Here is a 14,420-nt window from a genome sequence, read left to right on the forward strand (position 1 = left end):
CACAAATTTCTTGTTAACAAACTATAGTTCTGGCAAGTCAGTTAGGACATCTACTTTGTGCATGACACAAGTAATTTTTTCAACATTTGTTTACAGACCAGATTATTTCACTTATAATTCACTGTATCACAATTCCAGTGGGTCAGAAGTTTACGTACACTAAGTTGATTGTGCCTTTCAACAGCTTGGAAAATTCCAGAAAATGATGTAATGTCTTTAGAAGCTTCTGATAGGCTAATTGACATCATTTGAGTCAATTGGTGGTGTACCTGTGGATGTATTTCAATGCCTACCTTCAAACTCAGTGCCTCTTTGTTTGACATCATGTGAAAATCAAAAGAAATCAGCCAAGACCTCAGAAAAAAATATTGTAAACCTCCAAGTCTGGTTCATCCTTGGGAGCAATTTCCAAACGCCTGAAGGTACCACGTTCATCTGTACAAAAAAATAGTATGCAAGTATAAACACCATGGGACCACGCAGCCGTCACACTGCTCAGGAAGGAGATGCGTTCTGTCTCCTAGAGATGAACGTACTTTGGTACGAAAAGTGCAAATCAATCGCAGAACAACAGCAAAGGATCTTGTGAAGATGCTGGAGGAAACAGGTACAAACGTATCTATATCCACAGTAAAACGAGTCCTATATCGGCATAACCTGAAAGGTCGCTCAGCAAGGAAGAAGCCACTGCTCCAAAACCGCCATAAAAAAGCAATACTACGGTTTGCAACTGCACATGGGGACAAGATCATACTTTTTGGAGAAATGCCCTCTGGTCTCATAAAACAAAAATGGAATTGTTTGGCCATAATGACCATCGTTATGTTTGGAGGAAAAAGGGGGAGGCTTGCAAGCCGAAGAACACCATCCCAACCGTGAAGCACGGGGGTGGCAGCATCATGTTGTGGGGGTGCTTTGATGTAGGAGGGACTGGTGCACTTCACAAAATAGATGGCATCATGAGGACGGAAAATTATGTAGATAATTTGAAGCAACATCTCAAGACATCAATCAGGAAGTTAAAGCTTGGTCGCAAATGGGTCTTCTAAATGGACAATGACCCCAAGCATACTTCCAAATTTGTGGCAAAATGGCTTAAGGACAACAAAGTCAAGGTATTGGAGTGGCCATCACAAAGCCCTGACATCAGTCCTATAGAACATTTGTGGGCAGAACTGAAAAAGCAGGCCTACAAACCTGACTCAGATACACCAGCTCTGTCAGGAGGAATGGGCCAAAATTCACCCAACTTATTGTGGGAAGCTTGTGGAAGGCTACCCAAAACGTTTGACCCAAGTTAAACAATGTAAAGGCAATGCTACCAAATACTAATTGAGTGTATGTAAACTTCCGACCCACTGGGAATGTAATGAAATAAATAAAAGCTGAAATAAATCATTCTCTCTACTATTATTCTGACATTTCACATTCTTAAAATAAAGTGGTGATCCTAACTGACATAAGACAGGGAATTTTTACTAGGATTAAATGAGTTTAAATGTATTTGGCTAAGGTGTATGTACACTTCCGACTTCAACTGTAGATATTCCATATATAATTGGCCGTTTACAGCTACAATAGTCATTTACATTTAAAAATGTCTACACTGTATTTCGGATCAATTTGATGTTATTTTAAATGTACAAAAAAGTTGCTTTTCTTTAAAAAACAAGGACATTTCTAAGTGAACCCAAACTTTTGAATGATTATGTATGTCACAAGTCATTTATCATCTTTAAAAAAATATTTTCCTTTATAACCCTAACTAGTGAACAACAGGCCTGTATTTCCAGCTTATACATACATACTATATACATTTTATGGACACAGTCTATTTTACAATAGTTATATTTTGTTTTTACTCCTGTCCTTCCTCCCATCTATTTCTGATGTCCATCTGGTTTGATTTCTCTTTGCCATATCTTTCAAACTCTTTCACACAAATTGTTAATCTATATACGTTTAACGGACATTAGTTGTCTTGTTATTATTCAAGTCCCAACCTTCTGCTCCATTCAACTCCTCCCATCTATCTCTTAACACCATCCATTTTGGATTCATACCTTCTGCTCCATTCAACTCCTCCCATCTATCTCTTAACACCATCCATTTTGGATTCATACCTTCTGCTCCATTCAACTCCTCCCATCTATCTCTTAACACCATCCATTTTGGATTCATACCTTCTGCTCCATTCAACTCCTCCCATCTATCTCTTAACACCATCCATTTTGGATTCATTTTTACCATCTATTTTTCAACTGTTGTTGCTCTTCTTCCTCTAGAACGGCAGTAATGGCGCTGGTCCCCGCTCCAGTCGGCAGAGGTTTCAGAGACCAGAATCCTTTGAGCAGGCTCCCATGTACGTAGCCGTGATGACATACCTGGGGTTCGGCATCGTCACACTATTTGGGTATTTCAGAGACTTCCTCAGAGCAGTGGGCCTGGAGAAATGCCACATCGCCAAGGAGAGAGAGGAGCAGAAGGTGAGTGTGTGTACAGTGCATTCGGAAAGTATTCAGACCCCTTGACTTTTCCACATTTTGTTACGTTACAGCCTTATTCTAAAATGGATTAAATAGTTTTTTCCCCCCTCATCAATCCAATCTACACACAATACCCCAAAATAACAAAGCAAAAATAGTTTCTATCTTTGGAAATGTATAAAAAATAAATAAAAGGAAATATCACATTTTCGGATGTATTCAGACCCTTTAACTCAGTACTTTGTTGAAGTACCTTTGGTAGCGATTACAGCGTAGAGTCTTCTATGGTATGACGCTACAAGCTTGGCACACCTGTATTTGGGGAGTTTGTCCCATTCTTCTCTGCAGATCCTCTCAATCTCTGTCAGGTTGGATGGGGAGCGTCGCTGCACAGCTATTTTCAGGTCTCTCCAGAGATGTTAGATCGGGTTCAAGTTCGGGCTCTGGCTGGGCCACTCAAGGACATTCAGAGCCACTCCTGCGTTGTCTTGGCTGTGGTTTTAGGGTCGTTGTCCTGTTGGAAGGTGAACCTTCACCCCAGTCTGAGGTCCTGTGCACTCTGGAGCAGGTTTTCATCACGGATCTCTGTGTACTTTGCTCAGTTCATCTTTCCCTTGATCCTGACTAGTCTCCCAGTCCCTGCCGCTTAAAAACATCCCCACAGAATGATGCTGCCACCACCGTGCTTCACCGTGGGGATGGTGCCAAGTTTCCTCCAGACGTGACACTTGGCATTCAGGCCAATGGGTTCAATCTTGTTTTCATCAGACCATAGAATATTGTTATTCATGGTCTGAGAGTCTTTAGGTTGCCTTTTGGCAAACTCCAAGCGGGCTGTCATGTGCCTTTTAGTGAGGAGTGGCTTCCGTCTGGCCACTCTACCATAAAGGTCTGATTGGTGGAGTGCTGCAGAGATGGTTGTCCTTCTGGAAGGTTCTCCCATCTCCACAGAGGAACTCTGGAGCTCTGTCAGAGTGACCATCGGGTTCTTGGTAACCTCCCTGACCAAATCCCTTCTCCCCCGATAGCTCAGTTTCGCTAAGAGGCAAGCTCTAGAAGAGTCCTTGACGGTTCCGAACTTCTCCGATTTAAGAATTTATGGAGGCCATTTTGTTCTTGGGGACCATGAATGATGCAGACATTTTTTGGTAACCTTCCCCAAATCTGTGCCTCGACACAATCCTGTCTCGAAGCTGTACATTCAATTCCTTCGACCTCATGGCTTGGTTTTTGCTCTGACATTCACTGTCAACTGTGGGACATTATATAGACAGGTGTGTGCCTTTACAAATCAACTATCCAATCAATTTAGTTTACGGCAGGTGGATTCCAATCAAGTTGTAGAAACATCTCAAGGATGATCAATGGAAACAGGATGCACCTGAGCTCAATTTCGAATCCCATAGCAAAGGGTCTGAATACTTATGTAAATAAGGTATATCTGTTTTAGATTTTTTTTTTTTATACATTTGTTAAAAATGTCTAAAACCTGTTTTTGCTTTGTCATAATGGGGGTATTGTGTGTAGATTGAGGGTAAATTTAATACATTTTAGAATATAGCTTTAACGTAACAATGTAGAAAAAGTCAAGAATACTTTCTGAATAAACTGATATATGTCTTCAGGGTACCAGTTAACATTTCTTGTAATGGAGCAAAATAATTAATAAAAATTAGCCATTTGTTTTCATGTCATTACATTTAAGATATAAATTAAGGGTGTCTATGTTGTTAGCGTGGTCAAGATAATTAACCTACTTTGTGGACAACATTAAATCAACATGAAATCAACATTAAATCAACATTTCTGAAGTACGCTTACAGTTCGTGTTCGTTTTGATCGTTTGTTTTCCGAGAGAAAACGGAGCGATTGGGAATGTGAAAACGGTCTGTTTATTCGTTTTTGGGTAAAAATATGTAAATGTTTTTTTTTCATATAAACCCCAAAACTACTTGATATTTTGATGTTCAAATGTGGGTGGGGTTAAATGTGGACTGCCTAGTCAACACTTCCTGTCCTTTCAAAGTAAGAGGTCACCCTTCTGACTCAAGTCTATGAATTAATTGATTAATAGCTGCCCATACGTGCCAAGATAAGGTACACATTTTCTGCTCAAGATGTAGTGTGTATTGACTTATTAGTGAACTGCTGTAACTGTAAATGTTCATTGTTGGACATAAAAGAGTGTAAAAACACCAGGAAATCAGCTCCATTTGATGTTCATTTTAGAAATATGTTCCCAAGTATCCCCACGCATAATAGAGGGATATGATCGTATTCCAATGTGAGCAAGGTTTGAAATGATTATGTTTTAGTCAAATATTATATCTTTGGTCAATTTGCAGTCTACAAACGATTTGTAGATATGGGTTCTTAAATTGACTCTGGAATGCCAGAGTGCGCTCTGAGTATTTGTAAATGCAGCTGTCAGAATGTTATTGTTGTTGTAAATTCAAAGCGTTTCAATCTGAGCGTTCTGACCTCACAATGGAGGCTCTGGCCAAGGAGTAGGATTTATCTGAGCGTTCTGACCTCACAATGGAGGCTCTGGCCAAGGAGTAGGATTTATCTGAACGTTCTGACCTCACAATGGAGGCTCTGGCCAAGGAGTAGGATTTATCTGAGCGTTATGACCTCACAATGGAGGCTCTGGCCAAGGAGTAGGATTTATCTGAGCGTTCTGACCTCACAATGGAGGCTCTGGCCAAGGAGTAGGATTTATCTGAGCGTTCTGACCTCACAATGGAGGCTCTGGCCAAGGAGTAGGATTTATCTGAGCGTTCTGACCTCACAATGGAGGCTCTGGCCAAGGAGTAGGATTTATCTGAGCGTTCTGACCTCACAATGGAGGCTCTGGCCAAGGAGTAGGATTTATCTGAGCGTTCTGACCTCACAATGGAGGCTCTGGCCAAGGAGTAGGATTTATCTGAGCGTTCTGACCTCACACTGGAGGCTCTGGCCAAGGAGTAGGATTTATCTGAGCGTTCTGACCTCACAATGGAGGCTCTGGCCAAGGAGTAGGATTTATCTGAACGTTCTGACCTCACAATGGAGGCTCTGGCCAAGGAGTAGGATTTATCTGAACGTTCTGACCTCACAATGGAGGCTCTGGCCAAGGAGTAGGATTTATCTGAACGTTCTGACCTCACAATGGAGGCTCTGGCCAAGGAGTAGGATTTATCTGAGCGTTCTGACCTCACAATGGAGGCTCTGGCCAAGGAGTAGGATTTATCTGAGCGTTCTGACCTCACAATGGAGGCTCTGGCCAAGGAGTAGGATTTATCTGAGCGTTCTGACCTCACAATGGAGGCTCTGGCCAAGGAGTAGGATTTATCTGAGCGTTCTGACCTCACAATGGAGGCTCTGGCCAAGGAGTAGGATTTATCTGAGCGTTCTGACCTCACAATGGAGGCTCTGGCCAAGGAGTAGGATTTATCTGAGCGTTCTGACCTCACAATGGAGGCTCTGGCCAAGGAGTAGGATTTATCTGAGCGTTCTGACCTCACAATGGAGGCTCTGGCCAAGGAGTAGGATTTATCTGAGCGTTCTGACCTCACAATGGAGGCTCTGGCCAAGGAGTAGGATTTATCTGAACGTTCTGACCTCACAATGGAGGCTCTGGCCAAGGAGTAGGATTTATCTGAACGTTCTGACCTCACAATGGAGGCTCTGGCCAAGGAGTAGGATTTATCTGAACGTTCTGACCTCACAATGGAGGCTCTGGCCAAGGAGTAGGATTTATCTGAGCATTCTGACCTCACAATGGAGGCTCTGGCCAAGGAGTAGGATTTATCTGAGCGTTCTGACCTCACAATGGAGGCTCTGGCCAAGGAGTAGGATTTATCTGAGCGTTCTGACCTCACACTGGAGGCTCTGGCCAAGGAGTAGGATTTATCTGAGCGTTCTGACCTCACAATGGGGGCTCTGGCCAAGGAGTAGGATTTATCTGAACGTTCTGACCTCACAATGGAGGCTCTGGCCAAGGAGTAGGATTTATCTGAACGTTCTGACCTCACAATGGAGGCTCTGGCCAAGGAGTAGGATTTATCTGAGCGTTCTGACCTCACAACCGGCAGTCAAGTGCCCAAGCTAACTGGCTAAAGTTGGCTAGCTAGCTACTTGCTAGACACAAATGAGAGAACACCTCACTCTGAACATTTAACTAGCAGAGCTGGTTAGGCTGTTTTCATGTTATCTAGAGCGTTGGTGACTAACAGTGCTGCTGACAACAATGTAATCCAAAATTTGCCTACATTTACTGACACCAGTCATATTCATCAGTTATTCTGCTCTGTCTGGCTCACTCAGACGAGAGCGCTCTGAAATCTGAGTAGATTGCCAGAGTGAATTCATGTTCCGGCCCCCCTACCATCCGCTCCAGAAGAAAACCGTCCCACGGCTGAATCTAGTGGATGATCCCTGCTGTAAATGGTTAGCTGCCTGATATATAGCCTAGCTACCTAGCTAACCATTGGTCATCTTTATTAAATGATGCTATACAGCCAAAACAACAGTATCTATTGCTGGACTAGAGATATGGCCCAGCTATAGTTCGTCAGTGGTTGCACATCTAACCAGCTGGAATGAGAATAGTAGACATGTAAATACCACTGTTTCCAGCAGGTCTCCAGCTACACCAGACCTGTCTGATCAGCCTGATAGGGTGCAGTAGGTGTCTCCAGCTACACCAGACCTGTCTGATCAGCCTGATAGGGTGCAGTAGGTGTCTTCTGCTACCCAGACCTGTCTGATCAGCCTGATAGGGTGCAGTAGGTGTCTCCAGCTACACCAGACCTGTCTGATCAGCCTGATAGGGTGCAGTAGGTGTGTCTTGCTTACAAACCTGTCTGATCAGCCTGATAGGGTGCAGTAGGTGTCTCCAGCTACACCAGACCTGTCTGATCAGCCTGATAGGGTGCAGTAGGTGTGTCTTGCTTACAAACCTGTGGAAATCTGTCTGTGCGTGTATAGCAATGGAATTAAACATCCAACCAATGCCTCAAGTGCAGTAGGTCCACCACACACCCAAAGGATTGTGGGTCCTGTCCAGAAACAACTCCTAGCCCCTGTTCCTAGACACGTGTGGCGATCTGAGAGGATTGGACTGGTGTGAGCAATACGGCCAAAATTCCATCAAGCCAATCAGAAAGTGAGGTGGAGCTCTCACAACGTCATCACGCATCAGTCCCTCTCAGTGTCTAGACTCTGGGCTGTAGGGGCTGTCATCAGTCCCTCTCAGTGTCTAGACTCTGGGCGGTAGGGGCTGTCATCAGTCCCTCTCAGTGTCTAGACTCTGGGCAGTAGGGGCTGTCATCAGTCCCTCTCAGTGTCTAGACTTGTCTAGACTAGTTGCATTTCCTTGATTTGTTGCATCCTCTCTCCTCCTTCTCAAATCCTATTGAAGGAAGAAGGTCAGAGGTCCCGCCCCTCTCACCTTCTTGTCCAATGGGTTTTGAGGAACAGGCGGCGAGGAGAGATGACGTGAGGAATGAAGGAAATACAATTTGAGATGTTCTTTTTGTTTCCTCCATTCCTCACCTCCCTCTCAAAGCACATTGAAGGAGTGGAGGAAGCCAGAATGAGATGTCTAGTTTTCACACACACACACACACACACACACACACACTGCTTGAAAGGTTTCGTGACTAATGATGTTATTATTATTGTCAATGATTTAGTTGACAGATCCCATTGTATTATATTATTGTATTAAATTATTATATCAACCATTTAAAAAAATAACAACAGCATTACTGTATCTAAATAATTATTCTGGAATAATTTAGCATGGCTATAAGTGATAGAGAAGTTGACTAGAGCCCAAACTGAGCTGGCCACTAGGCAGGACACAGAAACATGCAGTGTCCATGTTTCATGTGACATTTTGAATGACATGTAGATGTTTTGTTGTTGCTAGGGGTTATGGGCTCATTGTGACATGTAGATGTGTTGTTGTTGCTAGGAGTTATGGTCTCATTGTGACATGTTGATGTGTTGTTGTTGCTAGGTGGAGTTATGGTCTCATTGTGACATGTTGATGTGTTGTTGTTGCTAGGGGTTGTTGTCTCATTGTGACATGTAGATGTGTTGTTGTTGCTAGGGGTTATGGTCTCATTGTGACATGTAGATGTTTTGTTGTTGCTAGGTGGAGTTATGGTCTCATTGTGACATGTAGATGTGTTGTTGTTGCTAGGAGTTATGGTCTCATTGTGACATGTAGATGTGTTGTTGTTGCTAGGTGGAGTTATGGTCTCATTGTGACATGTAGATGTGTTGTTGTTGCTAGGTGGAGTTATGGTCTCATTGTGACATGTAGATGTGTTGTTGTTGCTAGGAGTTATGGTCTCATTGTGACATGTAGATGTGTTGTTGTTGCTAGGGGTTATGGTCTCATTGTGACATGTAGATGTGTTGTTGTTGCTAGGGGTTATGGTCTCATTGTGACATGTAGATGTGTTGTTGTTGCTAGGTGGAGTTATGGTCTCATTGTGACATGTTGATGTGTTGTTGTTGCTAGGTGTAGTTATGGTCTCATTGTGACATGTAGATGTTTTGTTGTTGCTAGGTGGAGTTATGGTCTCATTGTGACATGTAGATGTGTTGTTGTTGCTAGGGGTTATGGTCTCATTGTGACATGTTGATGTTTTGTTGTTGCTAGGTGGAGTTATGGTCTCATTGTGACATGTTGATGTGTTGTTGTTGCTAGGTGGAGTTATGGTCTCATTGTGACATGTAGATGTGTTGTTGTTGCTAGGGGTTATGGTCTCATTGTGACATGTAGATGTGTTGTTGTTGCTAGGTGGAGTTATGGTCTCATTGTGACATGTAGATGTGTTGTTGTTGCTAGGTGGAGTTATGGTCTAAGTGTGACATGTAGATGTTTTGTTGTTGCTAGGTGGAGTTATGGTCTCATTGTGACATGTAGATGTTTTGTTGTTGCTAGGAGTTATGGTCTCATTGTGACATGTATATGTGTTGTTGTTGCTAGGTGGAGTTATGGTCTCATTGTGACATGTAGATGTGTTGTTGTTGCTAGGTGGAGTTATGGTCTCATTGTGACATGTAGATGTGTTGTTGTTGCTAGGTGGAGTTATTGTCTAAGTGTGACATGTAGATGTTTTGTTGTTGCTAGGTGGAGTTATGGTCTCATTGTGACATGTAGATGTTTTGTTGTTGCTAGGTGGAGTTATGGTCTCATTGTGACATGTAGATCTCTATTCCAAGATGGCATAGCAGTTCAGACGTCTTTTTTGTCCTCGTATTGTCGTGTCCTGTATACATATATATTTACACCTTTCTTCGCATATCTTTATATATTTTATTATCCAAGAACTCAACTACAAAAGCTTTCCTGCAACCCGCCTCACCAATTACAAAAAAAAGTATTATTTACCTCAAATCTGAAAATCCACAGTGGAAGCTACCCAGAGGCTAACCAGAAGCCGGCCGAAACTAGCCAGAAGCTAACTAGAAGCTAGCCAGTAGCTGATCTGAAGCTGCCCAGAAGTTAGCCGGTTTGCTGGCTAGCGTTGGTGTTTCAGCTGCCCACGTTTTGTGGTCTTCAGCTATTCCTTTAGCTCGATAATCTATCGGCACTTTTGTGCAACGCGACTCGGACCGGAGCATACCGGGCCTATTTTTCTCAGTGTCCCCGGATTTCAGCCGCAGGCTCTGGACGTTTGCACCTTGATTTCGCAGCTAGCTAGCTGCAAACCGTGTGACTATTGGCTTACGTCGATCCCGGAGCAAACTTAAATTATTCCGGAGCTAGCCAGCTGAGGAGTTCCATCAGCCATTCCTGGGCTACAGTCACCTATCCGGACCCGTTTTTTTTTTGTTGTTGTTTTTTGTTGTTGCTGCAGATGCGGAGCCCCATCGGGCCTTCACGACTGACTGCCAACATTATCTGCCCGAGGGAGTTATCCAACTGGCACCTCCGTCGCAACGTTACCTGAACGCTCATCTGGGGCCCGCTAATCGTTAGCTGTCTTATCGGCTGCTATCTGAATAAGTATATCGGACAATTTTTCTTGGGTCACTATATCTATTTTGCCAATTGGATTGATCCCCTCTACCACACGGAACCCCACTAATCTACCGACGGAAACGCACGAGGTGACTAAAAATAGACCTCCATCCTATGCTATCTTGCTACCGATAGCCATCTACCCGGCCAGCTGTCTGGATCGCCGTGACCCCAACCAACCTCTACTCACTGGACCCTTATGATCACTCGACTAAGCATGCCTCTCCTTAATGTAAATATGCCTTGTCCATTGCTGTTCTGGTTAGTGTTTATTGGCTTATTTCACTGTAGAGCCTCTAGCCCTGCTCATTATACCATATCCAACCTTTCAGTTCCACCACCCACATATGCGATGACATCACCTGGTTTCAATAATGTTTCTAGAGACAATATCTCTCTCATCATCACTCAATACCTAGGTTTACCTCCACTGTATTCACATCCTGCCATACCTTTGTCTGTACATTATTCCTTGAAGCTATTTTATCGCCCCCAGAAACTTCCTTTTACTCTCTGTTCTAGACGTTCTAGACGACCAATTCTCATAGCTTTTAGCCGTACCCTTATCCTACTCCTCCTCTGTTCCTCTGGTGATGTAGAGGTGAACCCAGGCCCTGCAGTACCTAGCTCCACTCCTATTCCCCAGGCGCTCTCTTTTGATGACTTCTGTAACCGTAATAGCCTTGGTTTCATGCATGTTAACATTAGAAGCCTCCTCCCTAAGTTTGTTTTGTTCACTGCTTTAGCACACTCTGCCAACCCGGATGTTTTAGCCGTGTCTGAATCCTGGCTTAGGAAGACCACCAAAAATTCTGACATTTTCATCCCTAATTACAACATTTTCAGACAAGATAGAACGGCCAAAGGGGGCGGTGTTGCAATCTACTGCAAAGATTGCCTGCAGAGTTCTGTTTTACTATCCAGGTCTGTTCCCAAACAATTTGAACTTCTACTTTTAAAAATCCACCTCTCTAAAAACAAGTCTCTCACCGTTGCCGCCTGCTATAGACCACCCTCTGCCCCCAGCTGTGCTCTGGACACCATATGTGAACTGATTGCCCCCCATCTATCTTCAGAGCTCGTGCTGCTAGGCGACCTAAATTGGAACATGCTTAACACCCCAGCCATCCTACAATCTAAGCTTGATGCCCTCAATCTCACACAAATTATCAATGAACCTACCAGGTACCACCCCAATTCCGTAAACACGGGTACCCTCATAGATATCATCCTAACCAACTTGCCCTCCAAATACACCTCTGCTGTTTTCAACCAAGATCTCAGCGATCACTGCCTCATTGCCTGCATCCGTAATGGGTCAGCGGTCAAACGACCTCCACTCATCACTGTCAAACGCTCCCTGAAACACTTCAGCGAGCAGGCCTTTCTAATCGACCTGGCCGAGGTATCCTGGAAGGATATTGATCTCATCCCGTCAGTAGAGGATGCCTGGATATTTTTTTAAATGCCTTCCTCACCATCTTGAATAAGCATGCCCCATTCAAGAAATTTAGAACCAGGAACAGATATAGCCCTTGGTTCTCTCCTGACCTGACTGCCCTTAACCAACAGAAAAACATCCTATGGCGTTCTGCATTAGCATCGAACAGCCCCCGTGATATGCAACTTTTCAGGGAAGCTAGGAACCAATATACACAGGCAGTTAGAAAAGCCAAGGCTAGCTTTTTCAAGCAGAAATTTGCTTCCTGCAACACAAACTCAAAAAAGTTCTGGGACACTGTAAAGTCCATGGAGAATAAGAACACCTCCTCCCAGCTTCCAACTGCACTGAAGATAGGAAACACTGTCACCACCGACAAATCCACTATAATTGAGAATTTCAATAAGCATTTTTCTACGGCTGGTCATGCTTTCCACCTGGCTACCCCTACCCCGGTCAACAGCACTGCACCCCCCACAGCAACTCGCCCAAGCCTTCCCCATTTCTCTTTCTCCCAAATACAGTCAGCTGATGTTCTGAAAGAGCTGCAAAATCTGGACCCTTACAAATCAGCCGGGCTAGATAATCTGGACCCTTTCTTTCTAAAACTATCTGCTGAAATTGTTGCCACCCCTATTACTAGCCTTTTCAACCTCTCTTTCGTGTCGTCTGAGATTCCCAAAGATTGGAAAGCAGCTGCGGTTATCCCCCTCTTCAAAGGGGGGGACACTCTTAACCCAAACAGCTACAGACCCATATCTATCCTACCCTGCCTTTCTAAGGTCTTCGAAAGCCAAGTTAACAAACAGATTACCGACCATTTCGAATCCCACCATACCTTCTCCGCTATGCAATCTGGTTTCAGAGCTGGTCATGGGTGCACCTCAGCCACGCTCAAGGTCATAAACGATATCTTAACCGCCATCGATAGGAAACAGTACTGTGCAGCCGTATTCATTGACCTGGCCAAGGCTTTTGACTCTGTCAATCACCACATCCTCATCGGCAGACTCGACAGCCTTGGTTTCTCTAATGATTGCCTCGCCTGGTTCACCAACTACTTCTCTGATCGAGTTCAGTGTGTCAAATCGGAGGGTCTGTTGTCCGGGCCTCTGGCAGTCTCTATGGGGGTGCCACAGGGTTCAATTCTTGGACCGACTCTCTTCTCTGTATACATCAATGATGTCGCTCTTGCTGCTGGTGAGTCTCTGATCCACCTCTACGCAGACGACACTATTCTGTATACTTCTGGCCCTTCTTTTGACACTGTGTTAACAACCCTCCAGGCGAGCTTCAATGCCATACAACTCTCCTTCCGTGGCCTCCAATTGCTCTTAAATACAAGTAAAACTAAATGCATGCTCTTCAACCGATCGCTGCCTGCACCTGCCCGCCTGTCCAACATCACTACTCTAGACGGCTTTGACTTAGAATATGTGGACAACTACAAATACCTAGGTGTCTGGTTAGACTGTAAACTCTCCTTCCAGACTCACATCAAACATCTCCAATCCAAAGTTAAATCTAGAATTGGCTTCCTATTCCGCAACAAAGCATCCTTCACTCATGCTGCCAAACATACCCTTGTAAAACTGACCATCCTACCAATCCTCGACTTCGGTGATGTCATTTACAAAATAGCCTCCAATACCCTACTCAATAAATTGGATGCAGTCTATCACAGTGCCATCCGTTTTGTCACCAAAGCCCCTTACACTACCCACCACTGCGACCTGTACACTCTCGTTGGCTGGCCCTCGCTTCATACTCGTCGCCAAACCCACTGGCTCCAGGTCATCTACAAGACCCTGCTAGGTAAAGTCCCCCCTTATCTCAGCTCGCTGGTCACCATAGCAGCACCTACCTGTAGCACGCGCTCCAGCAGGTATATCTCTCTGGTCACCCCCAAAGCCAATTCTTCCTTTGGACGCCTCTCCTTCAAGTTCTCTGCTGCCAATGACTGGAACGAACTACAAAAATCTCTGAAACTGGAAACGCTTATCTCCCTCACTAGCTTTAAGCACCAGCTGTCAGAGCAGCTCATAGATTACTGCACCTGTACATAGCCCATCTATAATTTAGCCCAAACAACTACCTCTTTACCTACTGTAATCATTTATTTATTTTTGCTCCTTTGCACCCCATTATTTCTATCTCTACTTTGCACTTTCTTCCACTGCAAACCAACCATTCCAGTGTTTTTTTTACTTGCTATATTGTATTTACTTCGCCACCATGGCCTTTTTATATTTTTATTTATTTTTATATATATTTTGTTTGCCTTCACCTCCCTTATCTCACCTCACTTGCTCACATTGTATATAGACTTATTTTTCACTGTATTATTGACTGTATGTTTGTTTTACTCCATGTGTAACTATGTCTTGTTGTATGTGTCGAACTGCTTTGCTTTATCTTGGCCAGGTCGCAATTGTAAATGAGAACGTGTTCTCAACTGGCCTACCTG

General features: G+C 43.9%; 1 protein-coding gene across 1 annotated transcript in view; it reads left to right on the top strand.

Moving 5' to 3' along the window:
• Nucleotides 1–2,285: 2,285 nt before the first annotated feature.
• Nucleotides 2,286–14,420, top strand: part of LOC120035426 (serine palmitoyltransferase 2-like) — a gene marked incomplete at both ends in the record, with an annotated part of 46,201 nt that continues 34,066 nt past the window's right edge. Inside the window, one exon of the mRNA XM_038982170.1 lies at nucleotides 2,286–2,486. Within this exon, the coding sequence (XP_038838098.1) occupies nucleotides 2,286–2,486 (201 nt within the window). The remainder of the gene's footprint in view (nucleotides 2,487–14,420) is intronic.

This window comes from Salvelinus namaycush, unplaced genomic scaffold, assembly GCF_016432855.1.
Source record: "Salvelinus namaycush isolate Seneca unplaced genomic scaffold, SaNama_1.0 Scaffold1053, whole genome shotgun sequence".
NCBI lineage: Eukaryota > Metazoa > Chordata > Actinopteri > Salmoniformes > Salmonidae > Salvelinus > Salvelinus namaycush.